The following is a 26,369-nucleotide window of genomic DNA, read 5'->3' as shown; positions in this document are numbered from 1 at the left end:
ATATATATATATATATATATATATATATATATATATATGAAAAATATTTTTGTTATTCAACCATATCACACAGGCCTAACTTAAAGAATAAGGCTGGTGTTATTCTATATTTTTCTTATTTTTCTTATTGTCAATATATCCCATTCAAAGACCCAAACCAACAATGTGTTAGTCTATCTCTTAAAACTTGGTGAATATTTATCTGTAGCGCTAGAGTTTATAAAGGACATTTAAACAAACAATCCACACAACAGAGCCTTAAAACTATTAATGGGACATTTTGGGAATATTTTTGGCCATATGCTGTTATGTCAAGAAAGGGACATTTGAGCCCGAGGGGCCGATGATAAAACACAACGTCCCCATAGAGTCTCTCTTGCTTTGGCAATCAAATCAAACACCACCAAAAATAATTTGATACAAAAAAGGAGATTAAATCTCACATTTGAAAGACTCAGTAATTTCCTAAATCAGCTGGTCATTGTAGTCGTTAGCAAACCTTACTCAAACAGGAGGACAGTGCATTTGTTGGGCACTATTTTCCGCGGCAGATTTAACCACAATTGGTGCTCTAATGAGTATTTAATGAAGGACATGGGGCCGAGTGAAACAGTGTGGCTTATTAGTGTGTTTTTAATAGTTTTTGGACAAAAGTGGAGCTCCATGGAAGAAAGGAAGAAGATACATCAGGATTTTGATACACACAATTGGTGTAAGTGGATAATTTCGTTGTTGGTTTGAGTCTTTCTTTTAAATGGGATTTGTTGAGAATAAGAAAAATATCAGCAGACCAGATTTAGGGAAGTGACACTTATGCTTTCAGTATTACACAATAAACCCAGAGGATGATTTACGGACACCGACTACTAACGTTTTTGACGTAAGCCCCAAAAACGGACACACAGCGTTTTTTTTTTTTTTAAAGAAATGATCTATACCCTTTCCTTAAGCCTACTTCTATGTTTATACTTTATCCCCGTTCTCCCTGTGGGGCAATGCTGCCCTCTGCACTGCTGAAAACAAACAAACATTGCAGTCTATCACCTCCATCTATTGCTTTAACAGATGCTTGGAGTGCGTTTTCAAGGGAACGCTGAAAGAGTCTGTTCATCTGTCCGGGTTTGGTTTCTGTAGAGAAAGAGGAGCGAAGAAGAGTGGAGGGGTGAGAAGAGGGGAGGAGTCAGGGGAGTGAGGGGGAGGAGCAAGGGGGGGGACATAAAGTGAGTGTTCAGTGGGCGGCCCCTGGGATGCAGCTGATTGGTCGCGCAGAGGACGCTCTGTCCACAGACAACTTTTCCCAGGATGTCTGTGTCTGTGTGTGTGTGTGTATGTGTGTGTGTGTGTGTGTGTGTATAGAGTGCGGTTGTTTGTATATCTTAATCAGGACCAATTGAAATGTTCAACCTTGGGAATAAGGATGTTTTTTGGATGGTCCTCTCATCCTTCAAAGTGTGAAGTGGTATTATGAAACCCCCTTGACTTGTGTGTGTGTGTTTCAGTGTTTTTATTTCACTCGATGTTTCATCCTCACTGTGCAGAATAACCTATGTGAGTTTGACACAGGAAGCATGTTTTTCACTTTCATCTGCTTTGTTCCTTTCTATAGTTTAAAGACCCCCTACAACAGATTTTAAGACATAGAAGTGATCCGCTTTGAAGAGTAATTTCTGTGTGTTTTTTCTACAAAAAAGGCCTCATTAAAATTCAGTCACCTACATCTACTACTTGTCCCTTTTATTGAATCAGGACTGGCTCCGAACCAGTTGAGAAACTCACATGTACACATCTTAAAACTCAGATTTAAGGAAAGCACAGAGCACCCTCCTTCTGTTGCAGATATATGTTAAAATATCCCTCTGGTGTCAAACACATATATCATTCTCACAGTGAAGCAAGAACTTCACGGTGAAGAAGAGAAGCACATTTGCGAGTGCAAGGGGACTCTAACAAGTCTCAGCTGTGGTGCTATAAATCAATGCAGATTGTTTTGGTGTTGAAGCGTGAGAGATGTCTGCCTACTCTCCAGTGTAATGAAACTAGATGGCATTAAAAGTGCCAAAAATATATTTGAAAACTCATGATCCTCAAGATAATCCAAAGACCATGTTGATAGCAGTTTAATGTAGGAACTAATTCCTTTTTACCAAACTACATCCGCCAACTGTATCATCGCACACAAGCCTCTCATCGTATAGTTGAGGCATGTATCTAATAAAGGATGAGGGTTGGCAGGAGTACTTCGGTAGAAAGAAAAAGTACCTAGATGAAACAATATGATTAGTGAAAAGAGACATTGCAGATCTCGGCACTTTTAGCACCACAGGCCATGTAGTTCCATTACATTGGAGATAAGGCAGACATCTTTCGTTATGGATATCTCCATAACTCGGCTACTTAAACCAAAACAATCAAGATTGAAAAAAAGCAGTGTGGCTGAGAAGGAAAAATTGGTAGATATTCGGGTGAACTGTAGGTTATGTAGAACGAAATGCATTATGCTAATGTAGGTCCTCACAAGTGTAGAAGTACAAAGGTGTGTGTTTTGCAAAGGTTTCTTCATATGAGCTTTAGGTTGCAGCCATTTTGGCTCCACTGTCCCGCCTCCTGGCTGTTGCTATAGTAACTACTCAACTGTAGAATGCCCGCGTTGCCATGGTGACGCCCTCAAGAACCTCAGTCCATATTTACAGCGAAACCAATTCAGTTCTCTAGAAAACACGACCGCACGACCTGAACTAACTCACAACAAATGTGTGTGTCTGTGTGTGTGTGTGTGTGTGTGTATATGTGTGTATATGTGTGTCTGTGTGTGTGTTGGGAGCTACGGCAGGTTGTCGTCCTGCAGGCTCTCCAGGATCTTGACCAGGCTCTCCAGTCCGAACACGTAGCCCCGGTCCGTCCCGTCGTGCACCGCCGTGTCGCCGCGGAAACCCTTAAAGGTGGAGTGGGCGAAGTCGATCATACGAACGTCCACCAGGGGGGGTGGCTGCCGGGGGGCTGGTGGAGGAGGAGGTGGAGGGGGGGGGCAGGAGCTTAAGTTGAGAGCTGGGGAGGAGGATTTTTGTATGGGGTGAGGCGAAGGGAGAGGGGGAAGGAAAGAGTGGCAGTCTGACTTGGAGGGTGGGGCCTGTGGGGGGGGACGAGGGGAGGGGGAGGCCATCAGTCCAGGTCCCTGAGCGGAAGCAGGCCCCTGAGAGGATTGAGGCCCCGGGTCTGGGTTCTTGCTCATGACCGTTTCACAGGGAGCGCCTGGGGCTGGGGGTGCGTGGGGGCTGGGGGCACACTGCGGCTCTGCGGGGGCCGCGGGAGTCTTCTGGTGGGACGCTGCACGCTCAGGTTCCTACAGACAGAATCAGGAAGAATCAGCATGATGAAAACATGTGGGGTTTCCCTTTCCTGTAGTGTTCTATAGGTTTGTGTGCATGTAAATGGTCTGCAAAGGCTAACATCCCTGTGTTCCCTCCAGAGGGAGATTTTCACTGCCTGAAATGCCTCCAATGGAGGATTTACTTCCTTAACATGGTGACATCACTATGTAAAACTTGTGCTTCTATTGGCTAGCGCTCCAACACATTGTACATGATAGGCCAAAGGTTGGGACATCTCTAAGCGGTTGACCAATCACAACAGAGACGGCCTCCTAACCAATCAGAGCAGACTGGGCTCTGGTTTCAGACAGAGGGTGAAAAGAGGTGCAGCAGCACAGGCAGTATGAGAATAATAAAGAGCTTTTTGAACATTAAAGCATGGAGACATGTCCCAGTAGAGGCTCTAAATACAAACATGAACCTGAAAATGAGCATGAAATATCGTCTCTAAAACTTGAGCTCACCTTTCCCTCATAGATGATGAGCAGTGAAGAGGAGTAGAAGCGGTAGGACGCCTGCCTCTCCAGCACCTCCTTCAGGCTGCGCAGCTTTTTCAGGATCGGCTCAAAGAGGTCCTGCCTCAGACCCTTCCCGTTGTGCATGTACTGGAAGAGCGCCTCGCGGAAGCCTTCGATTGACAGGCCGCGGCCGTAGTACTTGTTCCTGCAGAGGTAGTGACCGGTGCTCAGCTGGAACACCTGCAGGGACACAGAGTGGGAACAGTCAAACACCTGCTGCTGACGCCATCGGTACAACTGTTCATATTTAAGATTAGACATTTGATGCCTTCAGTTGTTCAATCAGGGTTCGAAGGGGTTACTTTAAAAATGTATTCTGTTACAAATACTAGTTACCTGTAAAATATTTTGTATCAGTAACCTATTCAGGCAGTAGTCTATACACCAACAATGAAACACATGAGCACATACTACAGTTTAAAAAAGCAGAAAGTCTGAGCTGACAGAAAATTCTCTAGTTTAATACATACAATTAAGCTCACACAAACTCATGTATAGGTTTTTCACCAAGCAGATTCAGGCAGTAGGCGTATAGACACTTAAAGTGTTAACCTACAGAACAGTACAGCTTATAGAAAAGTAATAACAGTAATCTGATGATATCTTTTTTTTATGTTAGGGAATACTTGTATCCTGTTACATGTGAACGCTTACTCCCCAAGCACAGTTTTTAATGCATGTCATTTTGCAGTCGGTGTTCCAAACCTTTCCATGGTATCAAATTCACAGACTTTAAGAGTTCATTTCAGGCACAACCTCACACAGCAGAGTTGCATGTAAGGTATGTATGTAACAACAATGTTTTTATTTGGACAAGCGTCTATCAGGCAGGTGGGGCGTTAAAAATGTTGCAACTTCAACTAAAGTTAGTTACTAAAGCCTATTTACTCGCTTTTTTTTTAATAAAAAATTATTTATATTTGTTTTCTTGCAGAAAATATATACATTCAACATTCAATGACCCATGTCTGTGTATGTACATTTAAGTATTTTCAAAGACTAATGTACAAACCTAAGGATTTGAAATTGACATGTGCCCTAGAGAGAAAGGAGCCTGTATTACTTCGCCCTTCATCCTCAGCTGATCATTGTAAAGGTGTTGCTGTACCTGCATGCCACACACTCTGACTCCCAGCGTGGCTGAAGTGCTCTGTTCACATTTCTTCATCTGCCGGGCCGCCTTCTCCTCGGAGGCGTCGTCTCCGTGCTGCCTGGTGCCCATCTTCAGGTCCAGGATGCAGGGGTAGGAGAAGTGATGAACCACGTTCTCCAACAGCAGAAACTCTGGTTCAAACGATGCGGTCAAGGAGCAAACTTTTCTTTCTAAAACAAATCATTCCTGATCTTCTCCACCCATCTTGTTATATGGGCGTGGAGAAGATCACACAACAGATTATTATGTTTTGCATTTAATTCAGAAAAAAAATATGGTAACAATTCTAGAAGCACAAAGAAAAGTGTCCAAAGGTCCAATAATGAATTATAATTCCATTCTTTGACCATTTTGTTCCACATTAACCTCTGCAGCAAATGTTGAGTTTGATCTTAGCAACTATTTAAAAATGGTAAATTAAAGAGACTGAAACGTATTTGTGGGAACTAATGTAAGTTTAAATGATTTAGTTAAATTAAAACGTTTTCATTTATTTATTATGAACTGAAAGAATGAAAACTAAAAATAAAAGCGTGTCTCTAAATAGATCATTTTTCAAATAAATGTGCGTTTTTCGTCAATGAGACACATAAAAGCTTCGGCCATTAATAAATAATGTATGTTATAGTCACTTTTCTTACTTGAAATGAAAAATGGGCTCAGGTTTTTATCCGACTATAAACTTGACATAAAAAAAGCAGGAAGATAAATATGATTAGGCACAGGACAGACGAAGTGAAAAGCTGACAGTGTGACCCGTCCACAGCAGGCTGTTGGAGCTGCTCTGCCTGGACACAGATGGACCTCGCTGAGGACAGTGTGTGTGTTGTTGTGCTTTCCAAACAGCTGCTCTCTTTGAAGCTCAAGATCAAAACATGACCTTTGGCCTGATAACCTCACCTCCTCCTTAGTCTCACTGACATTTACATTCAGTGCCTCTCGTTGCATTGGTACACTCCACCAGGGCTGCAACTGACCACTATTTGTATCGTCTAATAATCCGTCGGTTATTTACTGAATGAATAAATAAGTTATTAGAATGAAACACTTTAGCCCCAAGCCCAATTGACTACTTCAAATGTTTTGCAGCTCTAAACTTCAACTCCAAAAAGTGGGCAGTGATATGTGCCGCAGTGGATTTCTCCTGGATGATATTTTTCAGCCAGAACCACTAGATTCACATTAGTTACTCAGTGCTTGTATTAACATATTTATATAATTTCTACAGCCACATTCCCTCAGGTGCTGTGACACAGCAGGCCTTCACGCATATTTTTGCATTATTTATCATCATTTACAAGGTCAAGTTTATTTTTGATGTTGAAAAGGTAGTCTGACGAAAACAAATCTAAGGTGTCATTTATTTTCCAGAGCTACACGTTTTAAATAAGAACTCCTTAAGTTAAATAAGGTGATTCATTGGATTAAATGACTCATTTCAGGTTCATTGAATTGACTCTCTAAAATGATTATAACGTGTAAACTTGAAGTTTTGATAGCCGTGGGAAAGCTAGTAACTACCCCTTGATTGAAATGCAAAGTACACAGTGAGATTGGGAGGATGTGGTTGGTTGAGAAAGGATACTAAAGAGTTTGCGGTCCTTGGACTCGGACCTCATGCGGCTGAGCTGCTGCTTGTGGCAGCGCAGGCTCCAGGGGTTGTGGCTGATCTTCTCTGAACTCAAACCGCTGTTCCAGTCCAACATCTGGAAGGGAACGTCCGAGTGCAGCTTCGGGTCGAGCCGCGGACTCTTCAGCTCTGCAAGACTGCAGAGGGAGAGAGGATTATTATTTGATTGGTCATTTCTAAAAGTCCAAACAATATGTCTAAATTAAAGTCTAGATATTCAAATAAAGTCTATTGTGTGATTACAGCACATGTTCACCTACATTTTGCACTACCAAGAGCACATTTGTCTCAGTTGGCGCACACTCACGTCTTTTCATCTAGTTGAGTCTAAAATTCATTTTGTTACATTTGTTGAAATTCTCCTTACATGCCTACAACAATGTATTAATCAAATGCCCCGACCTAAAATGCCATACCAGCAGCTTTGAGAGGCAGCAGTTTCCTGAGCTAAACGCGAACGTCCGCATTATAAAATGCTGATTTTTAGCATGTACAATGTTTACCATGCTTACTATCTCATTTTCAAGTGTTAGCATGCTAACATTTGTCCTTGACAGCACAAAATCAGCAGTGAAAACAAAGTACAGCAGATGAGGAAGTCATTAGTCTGTAGAAAATGCAGAGTATATGGTCACAAAACAAAGTATTAGACAAATTCAAATGTTGACCTGAAGAAGGAGGAAAAGTTTGAAGATCGCTATTTAATTATAATTCATCCTTAAGTACACTGGCAAACATTTGTAAAGACCCTACGTGAGTTTGGCTACAATGTACGGCAAATGTACGCCATAGAAATAAAACACATTCCCTCAAATGTTCATATTAAAGCTGCATTCTGGCTGCCTCTCTTTGAAAGAGTGAGCTTGGCATTATTGACTGGATCAAGACTCCAGTAGAGTCCTGAACGACTACATTTCCTATTAAGCTTCGTGGCCACAGATGCAATGTTATTTCTTTTAAATCGTTCTAAATTCTATTATTTGTTTGAGGGGTCAATACATGTCTTTGACATGTCAGAAAATGGCGCCTGTCACAATTTCTCTGAGCCAAATGGGACATCTTTCAGCCAACAGACCAAACTCCAGAGATATGTAATTCACTATCATATAAAACAGAACAAATAATAAAATCCTCAAGCTGGAACAAAGGTTGTGGAACGAATTTCACATTTAAATAATAAATAAGTATAAATTAACCAGTTTAAAATGTTTCCAACTCTAAAACAATTTCTTCCAGTAATATGATCTTACTTATCAGAGGCCTCTGGGTCATGTGACTCCCTCCTGTCGGGCCGATCCTCCTTGTGTTCAGAGGAAGAGCGGTGGAGGCTGCGTCGGGAGTGTTTCCTCCGCGGCTGCTCCCTCTCGGGGGGGTCACGCTCTTCGTGCTCGCCGGGCCCTCCCTCCATGTTGCTCTCCACGTACGGGTAAGCCACCAGGTTGATGTAGCCGTCAGAGTCGCCCTCGAAACAAACCAGCACCACACCTGACAGGAGGGAGAAAATAAAGACAGGAAGGTCAGATACGACCTGATGATACTTCATGGCAGTTCCAGACTGACAAAAAAATGTAAGACAAGAAACAATGGAAAATACATTTGACAATAACTGAAGCACAATAACACATATACTGTTAAACACATGGTTAGGGTCAGACACATTATCGTTGGCAAACCTCAATCTGTTCATTTTGGTAGGCTGTTCATAGGGTTTCTCAAAAATGTTGACCAACAATCTTTTCATTAGGTGCAGCAGTTTTGACTTTAAATTGGTGGACAAATACTCTTACCATGTAGTATTTAAATACTGTAGTACACTCAGAATTACAGATGTGAAAAACAAAAGAAGAGATTGTCTATACAAATCAAGAATTGCCTAATTAAATTGAATTACAAGACAGACACAAAGAGAATTATAAAGCATTTCTTTTTTTTTTTAAATGTATAATAATACCTGAATATTTAAGCAATTAAGGCTTGTGTTGCAGGAACACCATGCTAACACCGTTAATGTTGGTTTTTTTCTGCCATTTGTCATCCTTCTGTGTATCAAGATTTAGTAAATGTTCTGTAAATTCAATTGAGGAACAGTTTATAGATGAAAAACCTAGATAGATTTGTTATGTAAACATTAAGCTGTTATTTTTAGAGCAGAGTAGAGCATCTCATCTCCACTAAGTGAGACACTGAACATCCTCCCTGTTTTTCCAAATGACATTTTACACTCAGTTAGCTCCATAGTGGGAAATCAACTCCAAAGATCTCGTCCAAACTAAAGCGTGCGCTCTGAAAACACCAAACATGACTTGACCTCCACAGACAACAACACAAGGACACATTTGATCTGATAATGCCAAACAATTTGTGGATAAAACAACCTTGACAGACTCAGAGTCATCCCTTGGCAGCTGTCTGTCTGTCTGTCTGTCTGTCTGTCTGTCTGTCTGTCTGTCTGTCTGTCTGTCTCTCTCCCTGTCTCTCTCCCTGTCTGTCTGTCTGTCTGTCTGTCTGTCTGTCTCTCTCCCTGTCTCTCTGTCTGTCTGTCTGTCTGTCTGTCTGTCTGTCTGTCTGTCTGTCTGTCTGTCTGTCTGTCTGTCTGTCTGTCTGTCTGTCTGTCTGTCTGTCTGTCTGTCTGTCTGCTGTTATTTAATCAGCAGGACAATGGTAGTGGGCAGAGGTCCAGGGCTAAATATAGACTCCTTATGGATCACTGTTGTCATGGCACTTGGACCGCCAACACCAGCAAGGTGAACTGGTGGGAATAAAGATAATCTGAGCGCTGCAGGTCAGTGTAGTGGGAATATATGCACCAAGGTAAATAGAAAAATAATAAACAGTGATGTTTAACCTTTGAATCATGACCACCTCAAAATAATCACGTTGGTGTTTGTATCATGCTATATTTGAATAATATAGTGTAGGACCATACCTATATAAGGCATATTTATACTTTTTTTTTTTCAAAATTCCAAACAGATCATGCATTTTAGCCATGCCTCATTTTGCTCAATTTGACAATTTCTAGCTCTGGGCAGATTCAGTGAGAACAGCACCATCTACTGGCCTGACATATGTACTACAGCGTCTCCAGCGCTTTCGAACAGCAATGGCCGTGGCTGTCTCCTCCTGATTGGTGGAGTTGGCCCAATAGCCGTAGCGCCACCGTCCTGACGTCAGGACAGTGTTCAAATCTGGATCAGTTTTTATCAGATCCGTTGCAGCCCCTTTTTTAGAGATTTGGGTATGGAGGAAAATAGAGAGGGTTGTGTTTTCTGACACTTGGTAAGTTCCCTGGAACACCGGGGACACATATTCATGTAGAAAAGACGTACAAAAGTGCATTTTGCATGATAGGTCCCCTTTAAATAAATAAACTACCACATTTTATATTAATAATATTGTTAGTCTATACAATGTCAAAGAATATTATTTTCTTTAATTAGTATGTTTTTAATGTCTAAAACAATGTGTCTAAATTACAATCTAGATATTAAATGTACAATTCTGAACAAAAGTTGTTTTGTGTTTTTCGCATTACTGACTTTAAACTCATTATGATCTAAAGTTGAGTATGCAGCAGCTTCAACTGTATACTATTTGGTATTTTGTGAATGTGAGAAATGCCTTGATGTAAACCCATTTTCCAAGAATATTTGAGTAGAAGATGTCGGATTATTGGACATACTCAAACGCCCTAGAATGCATTGCGTTTCTTGAGACTGCCAAATGGATTAAATAATGAACTGTTGGTTAACATAATGACGATTGATGGCAAGTGGCGTTAAGCAGCAACGAAGAAAAAAGATGGAACTAAGATAAATCTTTAGGAATTATAATTTGCCTTAAAATAACTATAGAAGATTTTAAATTAGGTTGTTTTTGGAAGTAAAAAAAAAACTCCTAACTAGGGGTACAAAGAGAAGTAACAAAACACCAAAAATATGGGTTAAAAAACGAGTGCCTGAAGGAAGGACTGATTCAGCCCAGCTAGACACTCCCCTATCTAAACTGAGGAAGCTGTTAAACAGTAAGATACTTCACAGCCAATGCTACATCTATATACACTACCGCCCACCACCAAACACAATATCAACACTAGACCACAAACAAATACTCACTCTTTGTCTCAAAGATCGGACGAGCCCCCATTTGTATCAAATATTTTGTATTTGTATGTTTAGTTTCCTTTGTGAAACCGCTATGTACTTGAGGAATGTTCGCAATGTTGAACTGGGACACAGTTATTAAATGGAATACATAAGACTGCATTCCATTTATAACTAAATATTTCACTTTGTTTGTTTGTTGATGCTATCTTGTGACCTGACACATTTCTTGTGAAATGTTCTCCTCTTTTACATTGTTTGCTTAAATGATAATAAGGTCACATGTTGTAGGAGAGGGTGAGGTGTGTGTGTGTGTGTGTGTGTGTGTGTGTGTGTGTGTGTGTGTGTGTGTGTGTGTGTGTGTGTGTGTGTTACTATAGCAAACGCGAGTGAGAGCAGCTACATGATGTGGCTGGTGATGGAGAGCAGAGCAGCCAGAACACTTCACTGAGAGTAAACATCCGTACTTCCGTCTCTCTCTGGTTCTGCACCAGCCACTGAACCCAGAGCAGTAAAGACAGTTTAGAGCAGTGTGTGAAATACGGGGTAGCAGGAGGGGCTGACCTGGAAGCCCATTTGATTTAAGTACAGCGGCCTCTGACCTGTTGCCCTTTGCTGTAAGTCATGCCCTTTATTTCCTGTCTATCTTCAACTGTACTACTATTACAAGGAAATAAGGCCCAAAAATATTTTTTTGTAAAAAAAGGGACTTGGATTTCTCTGGAAGCAGCATATCTTGGGGTGTTGCAAAAAACCTCATAATAATCAACCATTAAATTAAAACATAAAAGCTTGCTGTCATGCAAACACTGAAAAAGAGATATCTTAAGAGTGACAGGCGCATCATATCAACTTACTTGGATATATATTTAACATATTCATAATCATTCTTATCTGTAAATATGTTGAAATGTTTTAGATGTTGCTGTATATACTGTCTCTTATATGTTATTCCAATTACCCTTGTTTGAACTCCTCATCTTGTTATATCTTATCCTATCTTATTTTACCTTAATCTGATTTTGATACATTTCAATCAAATCATGTAGTCCAGCAGTAAGCAAGACGGTGTGCACATGTTTTTACTTTCACTCAAAGCATTTCTCATCCTTAAATGAATATGACAAATTGAAATATGTTTTACATTTTATATATATATTTTTTGTGTGTAGCTATTTGAACTGCTCATCATATAATAACAGGGCTGTTCAAATAGGATTTGTATAGGATATACAAAAAAAATCCAGCTGGCAGCCATGGCTACAGTAATACTTCAAATCAGTGAGTTGTGACTGACCTTTATACTCCGGAGTGAACTCCTTCATGTCTGGAGGCAGAGACTCGTAGAAGCGCTGCTCTCTGCTGATCAGAGGCTTACACACCGTGTGGTCATCATAACGCATCATACTGGTGTGACCCCCCACCTGCACACACAAACACACACATGAAAAACAGACAGAGGATAGCAAAAATGACAGAAACTCTATGGTTGTCCATATAGTGCTCTGTCGTTTATGTGCAGCTGCTTCGAGTGCTGTTAGTAGAAAATATCTCAACTCTCAGAAAATCGCTGGGGACATCATTCATGTAGATATGAACTTTATTCATACAAAATCCTCCGGTTGTTGCTTATGGTGAAAAACAATGTCAACAAATAGAGGGTAACACCGATCGATAATAAAAAGTAAAGGGGCGATGCAGATCTGTCAAATCACGGCAGTTAGAGAGGTCATTATGTGGTCAGATTCTTTTTCCAAAACATTTTAAAGAAAATCCAGGGAGAGTTTTTTGGGATGAAACACCAGAATAAGGCTCTCCAAGCACACCGTCAGCGCTTTGGAAAAAACCTGGACGTGAAGGTTTTTTTTCTCATAAAAAGAACCGTATCATCAGCATTGAGCTCGAACATAACGTCAGCTTTTTCCGTCACACACGTCATCGCCACCCACCTGGTGTATGAAGGGCTCCAGTGGGACGCCTCCTGGCCGTGACCGTAGTGTAGCCCCTCCCCCCTGCGCCGCCCCCTGTAACTTGTTCTCCATGTTGTTGGTGTGAGGGAGGCACATGGCTCCTGGCGGACGGACCGCGCCTCCTCCTGCCGAGGAGAGAAGGTGTCAGAGAAAACTGATGTGGATTTGTGTCACAGTTAAGCACTCTTTAGATGAAGTATGCTCTTACGATGGCCGATTTGTTTGAAAATACCCGTCGCCAACATATTTGATTTCCAGTGGTGCTTTACCCTTTCATTAGTTTCCTTTATTGATAGAGATTCCATTTCCCTCTGATTACATATTCATCATCAATAAACTGTAAATAATTGTTTCTATAAATAGTCTATAAAATGTCAGAAAATAGTGAAATCTTTCATTTAACATGAGAATACTATATACTGAAAACGTAACCAACAATGTATTCTATGTCCTCTGAGTATCACACTACATATCAGGGCAGTCCTGGTCTCACCTTGGGCATTGGCTCTGGTGTGCAGTGATGGGGAGGGGGGGGGCGCAGGGCACCACGGGCTGCTGGGAGCGCACGCCGGCCCCTGGGGGAGGCGGCGCCAGACCGAAAAACCACCTCGCAAAGCCTCCAATCAGAGGGCTCTAATCCACCGCCGGCAGCACGGGCACCCAGTCAGGATGGTGGGAAGCGGGGCAATGACTTTGGGGAGGGAGGCAGGGGGAATCAGGGTGTCAGGAGGGCAGGGTCACCACTTCCTGTAGAGAGAGGAAATGCAAAATACCAGTTGAGTTTATATTATGTATATTTGTGAATCTGCTGCAACTAAAACTAAACTCGGAGCTTAAGAGGCCAGACTATCTAAAGAGCTAAAGGAGGATCCATTGTTAATATTCAACATTAAAAAAACTAAAATATATATTTATAATATAAAATTAAATACAAATTATTAAAATGATTATTTCTTAAGATGGGTGAAGTTATCTCAGGGTTATTTTTCAAACGAAACAAAACAATGGGTTGAGTTTGATCTGAACTGGTGGAGCATGTTCAGAATAACAACAGCCTGACAAAAACACATTTTAGGACAAACTCCCTGACACATGATGTTTCAACCCGCTATCAAAATAAAACACAAACACAGTTTTCTGGGCATGTTGCCACAAACAGTTGACATCAACTGTTTCAGCACGTCAGCATCGAGAGACTGTCCCACAGAAGAAAATACGTGTGTCCGCACGCACACACAGATCATCTTCAAATGTAGACACACACACATTTTTATTCTGTACGTAGTTAAATTAGGAGGACATGCAGCAGCACTGTCAGGGTCAGAAAAGATGTCTTATTGTAACTCATTTTGGTTTTAAACTGCTTCAACTTTAAAATGTATGTTTATAAATCCAATCATAATCATGTATCAATCAATTAAAGTATGGATAAATAAAAAAACCCTACTCTATCATTAGGAACACTTCCTGAAACACACTTCACTCCCCAACACATGTTGAAAGATGCAGTTCATGGTTGTGTTTAACAACCGCATGTCAACCCAGCTCTCTGTTGATTTAAAACTCAACTAATTAAATATTAATACAAAATCATTGTCAATAACCTAAAAGGATTATTTGATATTCAGGATTTACTGAATACAACGAGCAGCAGAATGAAATCAAAGCCTGTGTGTTGCTGAGTATCATCCAAAACAAAAACCACAATAAATGATTAGCATTTGAAACCATGACACAGGATACGTAAACAATGCGAGTACAAAACCATTTTGGTTTTATTATGACATCAAACATCTAAAGACGCGCCACAAATATAATAGAGCTTGTTTCCAAAATCATGTGAATGAATTCAAGAAAAAAATGACATTTTGAATTGATGTTCCACGTAGTGGAGAATAAAGGGTGAGTTCAAGAGACACATCGAGTTCAGCTCTCACATACTTGTTCAGGTGTCCAAATATCTGGGCCAGATTTTCAAGATTTCCCCTCCTCTCCTCCCTGCCTTTTCTCAAATCCCCCTCTACCTCCTCCTATCCAATCCCCATATATCCCATGATGCACCTCAAAGCTCCCCCAATATGAGTCATCCTCGCCTGCCTGAAGACATGAGAAGAAAGGAAGAGGAGGACATAAGAGAACAAAGACGATTGGGGAGGATTGGAAGGCTAGTTAGCGACATGATAACCTGCTCGTGTGTGTGTGTGTTTTTGAAGGGCATCATCTGGTTAGTGTCAAGGCTACGGCAAGGCACGACGCTCATTGACAATATCACGATGAGGGCTCAACATAATGGAGTAACACCAAACACAGTCTCCATATGCAACAGTTCAGACACGGCAAAACATCATTTTATTTATTTTATAAAAATAACTCTTCTTTAGCAAGACGGACACCACGTACCTTTTTTAATAACATTCCAAATGTAAAGATAGAAGTTTCTCCAAAAATGTATGTGGTCCGTTAAAGGGCCCCTATTATGCTTTTTGAGGTTTCCCCTTTCCTGTAGTGTGATAGAGGTTTGGGTGCATGTAAATGGTCTGCTGAGGCTAAAATCCCTGTGTTCCCTCCAGAGGGAGTTTCTCTCCCACACACCCTGCCTGAAACGCCTCCATTGGACTCCTTTGTTGTGAAGGCCTGGTTATAATAATATAGTTGTATAAAGAGTTTTACTGGAAATGTAGGGTTTCCCAAAGGCAATTTTTCAATTATCAAGCCTATCAATGCTGACTTGAAACTAACTTCAACTCAATCCAAACATCTCCACTTGATTGTGATTGTAAGTCTCTACTTGTTTTCACAAATTGAAGGCTCCTCTGATTAATTACCAAGAAGCAAACATACATTGATGAACCAAACTCCTGCTGAGTTGAATCAGAAAGATCGGTATTTTCATTTACTACATGACCTTTAAAACATCTCTTAGTTCATTTCATGTGTGTCCTTTGCTTGTTTTTCCCTAAAGGTTAATAAGTCTAATATTAGATTGTTTTCTAGCATAAGCAACGGCACATGTGATTTCAGGCAATTCATTGATTGAAAGAATATTACTCTGCAACTCTGTATATAATCAGTTTGTCATTGTTATCTTCTTCCAGCTTCACAAATGTGCTGATTTGCGGTTTTTCTTTGTATGTCTTTGTTTGAACATTGACAAAAACAATACATTTGAATCTGCCCCTTTTGACACAAATTGTGATGGCACTTTCATATATTTATATATATATATACACAAAAAAAAGAATCCATCAGATGAATTGATAAAGAAAGTCCTTATTGGTGTCAGTCCTAGTGTGGACATGCAATTGCCAGAAACAATGAAAACTACTGTATTATAGTGTACATTGAATGACCATAGTTCACAAGAAAGGGAATTGATTGACTTACAAAGACACAACCAAAACTAGACCATGGGTGTTTCTCAATCTCGAGTACGCTTGCTTGGTAGCACATGTCTGCCGAGCATCTTGCTTCAGAAGCGAGGCAAGAATACTTCCTGGCATTCGGAAAACAAAGAGTGGAACACGCTAGCAAGTGTGCAGGTGTGCGTCATATGAGAGGCCCCGCCTTACATTTTCCGCCACAGATTTGGGGAAATTGGTCCGTGCGCAAAGCATTGTGGGGATTTTAAGACCGCGGAGTCTACTCATGTGCAGTCTCAAAATTTCTCGCTACGGAGTACGCCGGGCTCGGTAGATTTCCAAGTATGCTGGACATTGGAACAGTACTTCGGCGGCACTCGATGACGTAGTATGCTTGAAATAGTGGCTCTGGAGCAGCTTTACTCGCGATTGAGAAACACCCCGTGTATCTAACGAAATAAATAAACAAGCAATTACACCTGCAAACCATTGGAGAGCTTTCATTGTAATTTTCATCACCGATACTTAGTGACTGATTGATTGTTTAATAGAAACCTTTGATTTAATGACATCTATGTGTGCTACAAGTGAGCTGTTGATGTGAGAAGCTGCAGGCCCCAGACATCGCTGGCAACCTTGAAAACCTCAAACCACCATCATGTCTTCAAGGTAAGAAATGCTTTTCACCACCCTGTTCCTGTTACACAGACACACACTCGCACTGGATCCACATCACAAGACTGCTCAAAGCACCCTGCACGCATCTAGCCACGATGGGAATGTCAACATCTAACTTCTGATCTCAAGTCACGATCCAAGCTTGACTGAGCACGAGCCTCAGATACACACACATACAGATACTGTGAACAGTGTTTCCCATGAGGAATGCATTCTAAAGTTAGCAGCAAACAGTAAACATCAGGTCACATCTGTTCTGTTTTCTGGGATCAGTGGAATCACCCCGATGATCCATGACGTCTAACGTTGCGCTGCACTCGGCAACACACACAGAAGCATCTATCCAACACAAAAATATATGAGCACACATGCATCAAAGATTTCTGTGGTCCAGCTGCATACTCACATATTCAGCATGTGCCAAGACATTATTAATTAATACACTTTAGATATTTCATGGCAGAAAAAAGTCCAAAGCAAACATCCCACAGAGCAGGCTAAAAGAAGCATTAGTTCATCACTGAATTTGAATCACTGTTATTGTATATCAAATAATGCTGTCAAACAGTAGGAGAATCCACAGTGGTTATTAAATCAAGATTATATATTGACTTGCAATAACTTTGACTCCCCAAAATGTTAGCTTTTTAATTCGGAAGAATGCATTAACACTTCATTTCTTACAAATGTGGTGTTAATGTGTGGAGATGATCCTGCTGAACATAGCGTGCAAGTATCATCACCTTGAGTTATGCTTTTTGAAACGCCTCCATTGGACTCCTTTGTTTACTTCTGTAACAGAGTGACATCACTATGTAACATTCATGTTTGTATTGGCTAGCGAAGTATATTTAGAGGGAGCCCTTATGGTGCTCACTTCTGGTTTAGCCTACCAAAATCTGTCATCACTGCACCACTCTATTAGCCAACAATAGACTCAAGATTATGAACATGATAAAACATTATACTTGATAAACATCATCATGTTAGCATGCTGCTCTTAGCATTTAGCTGATAGCATCTCTGTGCCCCAGTACAGTAGAGCCTGTGAGCCTCTAGCGTGGCTGTTGTCTGAGATCAAAAGGTATCTGGTCACACAGAGGTAGGTATCGGGGTGTTAAGTGAACAGCTGGTGTATGGTTACCCCTCTATACGGTGGTCTTGTGTCTCTTAGTGGGTCTATATGTGTCTCCTGTGAATTCCTGGCACACAGACAACAGGTGTGTGTTTCCAGCAGGCAGAGTCCTGTATGCAGTGTGATGCAGAGGGCTGGGAATAGGTTGGTGGAGGGCAGAGTCAAGGACGACTTGCCTCCTAACTGATGTCTCCTAAACACACTCTCCTCCTCCCCATTTCCCTCATCCCTCTGCCCAAATCCGCTCAGCTCCCTCTCTGTCTTTTTATCTCCTTATTTCTCTTTGGGCTGAATATCTCAGAAAATAATATTCAGTTTTATCTTATATTCTACTATTTGTTTTTGTATGTCAATAACACATGAAAACCATTACAAATGCAGGTTGTTTTGTAGCCTCAGCCTGTGTTATAGCTGTGGGCTGCTTTCATATCATGCTGTTTTGTGTGCTATGTAAAATTAATGTGTTTGGATTCAGTGTCAGATAGCTCGGCGATCCATGCAGTGTTGGCTGCCCTGTCGCAAAGGTATCGTCGAAAAACAACAGCGATCTCCTGCACACTTTCCCCTTCTGCCACCTGCTGCCAGCCGACTTGCCAAATGACCTCACTTTAAAAATAATTTGAGTATAGCGGCCTCTCTCGCATCAAAGCTACTGTACGTCTGCCACCGTTAGTCTATCAGACCTGTCGTATGCCTGTAGGAGGCAGCTCAGGAGTACGTGCTCCAAACAAACCAACAACAACATCTCTAATCGCCACACTATGTTCTGCCAGGTGTGGTGAATCACCTGAGCAGCCAGCCAATCACATTAGAGGATCTGAGTGAGAATATCTTACATCATCAGCCATCACTGGGACAAAGCTGAGGCTCACTTGGGCTCTACGACACCGGCAGACTAAGATTAAGCTGCTATTTCTGACTGATGGACCATGTGTGTGAGTGTGTGTGTGTGTGTGTGTGCATGTTCCTTAGTAAGTAGAGCCAATTAAGGACTTCCAGGGATCTCTAATAGTAGAATGCTTAGTTTGGCAGCGAGTTGCATCTGTGTCAAGTTTAAAGGTTACTGATGAATGGGAGATGTTGACATCCTGATAGTTTAGTTTAAAATAAAAGGTGAGGTCATTACTGAATTGCAAATCACTCTGTCTAGTATTTCAGAATATTTTAAGGCCACTACAGGATTCCTAAACATTTTTTTTAAATTACGCTTTTAGAATACATAAATATATTCTTCTTGCAAAAAAAAAAAAATTCTACTACGACTTTATTTAACCAATTTGACCAAACAATGCATTTAGCAGAGAAGATTTTTTATATATTTCATTGGATTCAACACACCACATGAACTTACATCAACTTTATCTTGGTAACACTTTGCAATAATCAGTCACAAACCCTGGCTGTCTTCTGGTGTTGAGGATATGCAACATTGACTGAATATTCTCTAAAGTTAATAATAACATCCTAGTCCGAAAGTGGGCCATTTCTTCAGTTATCTTAAGCGCTTAATTATGTCAAACCTACATTTAAAATGCTTTATCTAGGAATGTTTTTGGCCTTGATCTGAGTATTTTAAGCTGCCTTCAAATGATAAGAAATGTTTACCCTCCACGCTTGCCAGTGACTCTTCTGGCTACGTTTCATGTTTTCCAATTTGTACTTCTTACATCATCAGAGGTAGTGTGAAGTACTACTATAGCAGCGAGATTAAAGTACTTTGACAACTACTGTTACTCTTGCTCTCTATTTATCTATTTATGTCCCTTTTACACAAGGGAATAGAGTTGTGCAGGAACGAGTCCTAAAACCCGGAAGTCAGTTAGCATTTTACCACCTCCGGCTCCCTCGTTTCAGAGTCAATGGGTTTTTCTACTGTAACTAGTTTTTGGAAAATAGCTCGAAATAAGGTCTGTGGTTGACACAAATTGAAGAGACGGATCACGTTTTGTTCTACGACATTAAATACATCAGCAGTGACCCCGCTGGGGATTTCTGAAGAGTTTACGTGTCTGAAAAACAATGGTTGTTAACAAGTGGCTGAATAGGACTACAGAAGTTGTCGAGGGCGTTGTACGTCATTACGCCGAACACGTAAACACTCCCGCTAAGTTTGTTTTGCCCCTGTTCTGCTTGAAAGCAAGTACGTGCGCTCTTGCAAACTGTTAAAACAAACGCTTCAACTTGTACAATTTGGAATCTGTATTTTTGAATATGGATCTTAAGTTGGCGTGACGTTGAAGTCGTGCGACTCTGCTGTACTCGGCTGTAGTTCGTTTATAGCATAACGTTAGCATTTTGCTTCTGGAGATTAGATTTATGATTAGAAAATTATAAAAGTAGGGTAGACATGTAGAGATTATCCGGCTGAACAAAACGTGCATTTATCAAACAGGTTCGTTTTCCACAGATCTTATTTTTTACAATATTCCAAAATCCTACGGAGAAATCCCATTGCTTTTTTGTCGAGGGAACCCTAGCGCAGCTTACTTCTGGGTCGGCCTATAAAAAGACATCATCACTGCACCACTCTATTAGTTAGATAAATAGCTGCTGCAGATGGAATTAACATTAACCAGAATTAAAAGTGAGGAATGATTTCTTCTGACTTGTGTGGAAAAACTTGAGGGGAAAAACCGGAGAGATGCCATGACATCTTGAGACAAAACCACACAACTAAGACATCTCTGGTTTCAATCGAGCCACAGAGGTTTGTTACGTTAAACGTCAAGCAGAAATCTTTTATGCAGGAATAGAAAAGGAAAAGTGACCAAAACGTTTTTGTATTTATCAGATACATGTACATCATATTTAAATGATCAATGTAATGTAAAGTCAAACATTTTTTTCATCTAATGAAAAATGCCATGCCTGAGTTTACAAACCCTAATGTGATTTGTTCAAATGACTGACCAATAAACGAATAATTAATGTTTTACTTGATATAGGGGGAGGCTGTGGCTCAGTGGATAGAGTGCTGGACTTCGAATCAGGGGGTAGCAAGTTCAAGTCCCACTGCAGTCAGCATGTCGTTGTGTCCCTGGGCAAGGCACTTCACCCCAAATTGTTCCTGTGGGGATTGTCCACAGTACTGAATGTACTTTGGATAAAAGCGTCTAACAAATGACATGTAATGTAATGTATAAAATCAATAATAAAACTGCTCAGCACTACTCGGCTCCATCAATCGCAGCAAAGTGGATTGCAAAAATGTGTCTCTCACCAACAAAACACTTATTTTACACAGCTGACCAAATGTGCTTACAATCAACAAAGACACCTGATCCACCTGCATACAAAAACAGGTGTTTGGTCACCAGGTTATTATCTGTCAGAGGTCAATCACACTCATATACAGTTGCAAACATCTTAAACAATGGTAAAGCAACAAATTAGCCTAAATCATAAATATCAACACAGCTGGAAAATAATTGTCCTAATACTGGGAATATTTAATAAGAGATTAAGTTATGAGGCAAAGTGAATATATTATATTTACAGCGGTTACCTTATTGTGAAATGACAACAGCCACAGACATGGTGACAAGTTGTTATAATGGACGTAGCTGTAAAGGTTGTTGTTAAATCAATTAACAGTTATGACAACTCTTGAATCAACATGTTTCTATTATCCTTAACTGCTCTTAGCAAAGAAAAGGAAAAAATAAACACTATTTCAGACTGAATAATGAGGTAAAAACTATTATTTTTGAAAGCAGAACAGACCAAAATGTTATTGTTTTAACTTCTTAAAGCAAAGGTTTTAGTAAAGTAATACATTAATAGAAAAAATATAATATAACCCTTGGTTGCAGCCCTACGTAAAACATACACCTACTGCAAGAAATGACTGTCAATCCAGCTATGCATTTCAACAGATAATACATGTAATAATGCAACTGAAAAACTTTCTGGTCTGCAATGTCAACTCAAAGCATTGCAATGTCCCAATTTGACCAATTCAATGTTCAAGATATATCCAAGAATGATTTGAAAGTCAGGTGCAAGAGCCAAGAGATCATCATCATCATCATCATCATCATCATCGTTCCCATCATAATGTCTTAACTCAGCATCTATGAGCATGTTTTATTGCTGAGTGGATGCATTAGTGAAGCGTAGCATAACCAGTAAATGATGCTAAATATGGGATGGAGGTAGGTACTGCTGACACACACTCACAAACACACACTATGATAGAAACTCACAAACCCAAAGAAAAGAGGAAGGGAAGAAATAGAGATGTTGGTTTAAGTGTGATGGATGATAAATGGAGAAATAGGAAAAAATAAAAGGAATGTATGAAGGATAGACAGGAAGTAGTAAAAGGAAAGTAGGAGGTTGTGAAGGAAGGAAAGACGTAAGGAAGCAAATAAGAGGAACATTAAGAACAGGGACGCTCCAAAAACAGGCTGTGATAGAAGGGTTATTTTCATTATGGACTATTTTGCGATAGAAATGTAAGAAAATAGTGTTCATCCTAGATTTTTTAAATTGTATTCTTCTGTTTGAAGCATACAAAAGCAAGACATCTCAACATTTGAGAGACTGCCATCTTTGCAGGAAAAACTTCTTAAACAATAAATCGATCATCAAAATAGTTGGCTTTTTTTTTTGTAGAGCGACTAATCGTGGCGAGATGGATGAAAGGAAGTGAATGAATGAAAGGAAATCATGATGATGGAGGATGTGCTGCAGGGAGTAAAAGTGAGAAAGGAGTTATGAAGGAAATGAGGACCAATGAAGTACAGAGGAAGCAATTAAACAAAGTATGAGATACTGATCAACACAAGGAGGCAGGGAAGGAGCGGAGAAAGTAGTGCAGGGAAAGGGATCCGGCTCATTTTCCGTATCATGCAGCGCTGTGGGAGAGACACCCCAAACACATCTGTCTTTCTACAGAAATCACAAACTACAACTGGGAAAAACACGAAAACGCATGCACAGCTGCGGCTTATGTCCCCTGACACAAATCAACAGCTGCTGTGTAACTACACACAGATACACACACATGCACACACACACAGTTCTAGAAGAACAAACCGTCCTATCAACAATCGTCTGAGAGAGACAACGTCAATCAGTCAGAACAACGACTAAGACCACACACAAGCCATCTGGACTCCTTTCTCACCGCTAACCACCGACTGCGGCGTTACCGCAACAACTGAGACTTTCATGTCAGCAACACACACCCAAGTTAAGTTTTATGTTTTGTGGACAAAATTGTGGTATTGGTATGTGATTAAAACTAGGGCTGTGCAATTAATCGTATTTTAATCGCAATTACGATTTTGGCCTGCCACAATTACGAAAACAACATAATCGAAAAAAACAATTATTTAGCTTTGCTAGGTTGTGACAGTGCAACATATTTGATCTAATTAATTTTGGTCTCATTTATTTGTATTTATCATATTTATATATGTTTAGTAGCTTGGGGAAGTGCGCTCCAAAATATTTGTTGATCTTGTTGATTGGTATTTATTATTTTGATATTATTTATTTAAATGTATCATTTATTTTTGTATTGGTTTTTCAGTTGAATTATACGTTCAGGGTAATCAACAGTTAAAAAGATACTGTTCAAATTATTATTTGTTTTAAAGTTCATTAAATGGATTTTTTCAAAGTCAATGAATAATCGTATTTAATAATCGTGATATCAATTATTGACCCAAATAATCGTGATTATGATTTTTGCCATAATCGCACAGCCCTAATTAAAACTCATTTTGTAATTTGCAAAAAAATGTAAATAACGGAACATCTCCATAAAATGCAGTCCAGCGTAACATCATTACCTGAATAATAAACGTGTAGTTACATTAAACGAACACAAGTGACAGTGTCAATTCAGATACATTTCCCGTGCAAACTGTTATTTGCTTGCCTTGCTCAGATTATGAACAAATTATGAATATCTCTAAATAATAAAAGGATTTTTAACACAAAAGAAATAAAATAGACTAAACAGTGATATGACATATCAAGAGTTACACCACAATCACTTCTGTAATCTGTAAGGCCAAATGTAACCTTAAGGCAGGCCAATTTTGGTCTGTGTGTCTGATGTTTGTGAATTCATTGGTAATTGTTGATCATGCAGACAGTCTTCTTTTAAACAATTTAAAAACTCACTGCAGTCGTTACTTCAATTGGGAAATATTTGCCCTTTAAGTAATTCAGTCATCTGAATTCTTCTATGACATTACATACGTGTGTTTTTTATTAACATCATTTACTCAAATACATGATGAGATCATGTACCATTTATCACATCTTTGGGACCAAAAAGGCAGGCTGAAGCCCAAAGTCTGCACGCTCCTGTATCTGTCTTTCTCCATTATTAAAAAAAGGCAAAGAAAAGATTAGACTAAATGGAGCACTCAAGGTTTTGGGTAAAAGTACTCCAGAGTTTGGTTGGTTGCCTAGAAAAGGCTAAATGATCAGATTATAATCTAAAATCTAAATTATACTTCATCAAGCTGACAGAACAGTACACGCATATCTTTCAGGTACAGTACAGGCACTCCATTTAGATGAGGTTTGTTTATATTCTGAAAAACGTAGTGCAGCAGCACACGAAAAAATGTTGAGGTTTTAGAGGTGGAGATTTACTGACCTTTTGTTTACCATTGAAGAACGATTTAAAACACAATCAATATAAAATTGCAACATAGCATCGTTATAAATCTTTAAGTACAAGATGTGTAATGCCCCACGATAAGTGTAAACATTTAATAAACATTCCTCCAAATTGATAGAATTGGTTTGAATATATATAAAAAAAGAGAATAAGCACAAAATGGGGCTTATGTTTTTCATGTAATAAGTCTGTAGCAACCAAATAGATTTGGGGGGAAAACATATTGTGCCACATAGACAATCTTTTCAAATGTTTTACATTCAAATACATTTTGTGTATGACTTTCTTACATAAGCCCTCAATACAAAAACATGTATACAGTTAAAAACAAGGGAGCTTAGATGTCCAACTATTCATATTAAGAAGAGGAAAGGAAGATGATACGTTAGTCAGGTCTTTAATATAGTTTTACCTTTTGGATCTTCAAAGAATAACTCGATTTAAGCATTATAAATATCTAAAGAAATATTCCATACCTTTGCATACTATTTGTAACTAAGAAAACTATATTTTATAGACATTTCCCTTTATTAAAATCCCAAACGTTTAGGTATGGAGATCTGGACACATGCCCTTGAAATCCACTTAGTTGACAATAACCAGGCAAGGAAGTGTCCCCTCAAATGTTGACATTAATACATTTAAACAGTCACATGTGAAGCCAGCTGCATGTATTACATAGAAAAGACTGGTTGTTTTTTTCAGCATGATATTCAGCATTACATATAGGTCAAAAAGCATCACATCCTCGAGTCACTATGGTTGATATGACAGGAAGTACCTAAATGGTGGATGTCGGTCTATTTATTTACTAACACTATGGTCGTTTGTGGAGCAGAATGATAAGACAGTTCCATATCAGTTGTATGATAACATATAGCAGCATGGGCATCATCGCGCACAGTGCAACAGAAAAAAAATAAACCTAGTACAAATTAAACCTTCACTGCACCACGACATACAGTAACAACAACCTAGTTACTACTGCAAATATGTTTGTCACAATACATTACAGCAGACAGTCCATCTAGAAACCTCCTCCATTAATTATATTTACACCGAGCTAGCTTTAAGCTAATTAAACTTTTAGATACCTACCTTTTCATCTTGAATACGACACCAGCCCAGCTCCCAGTTTAAACCTGATAATAGCCAGCGTTAACTATTAGCAGCGTGGCTATCTGCCACATATTACACGTTTATAGACCCCTGGGTACCATATTAGTTAGCGTTAGCTGTCAGAATGGCCAGCAGCTTCTTGACCTTAGCCTGACAACACGCTAGCTAGGCTAAGTCAGCAAAAATAGCCTAAAACAGCTTACATTGCGAATACAACTTAACACCGCTTCGTGACATCTCGATCTAAAATTCTCCTTCAACCGCCGCTCGGTGTCCCGGTCACTGATGGAAAACACTGACGTTAGTTTTGCCGTTTAAGTATCCTTGCATGCTAACGCTAGCTAAAGAGCTAGCATAACGGTTTGACGTTACGCAGTGTCTCCGGATAGAGGCAGCGAGCTGTCACAATAACAACATACCTTCAGGGTTGCCCGGTACTGGGGCTGAATTCAAGGAGGTCACGGTGGCTGTGCTTCAAAAGATCGGAGAGGCTCATGGATGTCGGTCCCCAGTATCCAAAATCATTAACGGCAGAAAAAAACATCCAGCAGGCTAACGTCATTACAGTGAAGCTAACGCAGCCTGTTTGGCTTTTACAGTTCATTTCCACGACTGCGACGGGTTGGCGCCCCCTACCGCCTGTCACTGGAACTGCCTCCTCCTCTTCTACTTGTTTCATTGGATTTATTG

The 26,369-nt window shown here is 39.9% G+C and overlaps 1 protein-coding gene across 2 annotated transcripts; it reads right to left on the bottom strand.

Annotated features, from left to right (window-relative positions):
- Nucleotides 1-615: 615 nt before the first annotated feature.
- On the bottom strand, nt 616-26,283 carry ip6k1 (inositol hexakisphosphate kinase 1). 2 transcript variants are annotated; one of them, XM_034149873.1, is made up of 9 exons: nt 26,099-26,283; nt 13,236-13,489; nt 12,722-12,867; nt 12,070-12,196; nt 7,920-8,154; nt 6,625-6,806; nt 4,995-5,176; nt 3,833-4,066; nt 616-3,340 (listed from the first exon to the last, which is right to left on the bottom strand). In XM_034149873.1, exons 3-9 carry the CDS (start codon nt 12,836-12,838, stop codon nt 2,822-2,824), a joined length of 1,596 nt encoding a protein of 531 aa, XP_034005764.1. In that variant the 5' UTR covers nt 12,839-12,867; nt 13,236-13,489; nt 26,099-26,283; the 3' UTR covers nt 616-2,821. The 2 variants fall into 2 exon arrangements, with proteins under 2 accessions (XP_034005764.1, XP_034005765.1); XM_034149874.1 differs by having other exon boundaries at nt 4,995-5,170.
- Between the last annotated feature and the right edge of the window lie 86 nt (nt 26,284-26,369).

The sequence above is a fragment of the Trematomus bernacchii genome, unplaced genomic scaffold (assembly GCF_902827165.1).
Source record: "Trematomus bernacchii unplaced genomic scaffold, fTreBer1.1, whole genome shotgun sequence".
In the NCBI taxonomy this organism is placed as follows: Eukaryota; Metazoa; Chordata; class Actinopteri; order Perciformes; family Nototheniidae; genus Trematomus; species Trematomus bernacchii.
This window is presented reverse-complemented; position numbering and strand designations above follow the sequence as displayed.

Coding starts and splice junctions, on each gene's coding strand:
- ip6k1 (XM_034149873.1), bottom strand. CDS start 12,838: ATGTGCCTCCCTCACACCAACAACATGGAGAACAAGTTACAGGGGGCG. Junction 5,177..6,624: donor CAAGGACCGCAAACTCTTTA/GTATCCTTTCTC, acceptor CCGCATCGTTTG/AACCAGAGTTTCTGCTGTTG. Junction 4,067..4,994: donor TCAGAGTGTGTGGCATGCAG/GTACAGCAACAC, acceptor GTGTCCCTGCAG/GTGTTCCAGCTGAGCACCGG.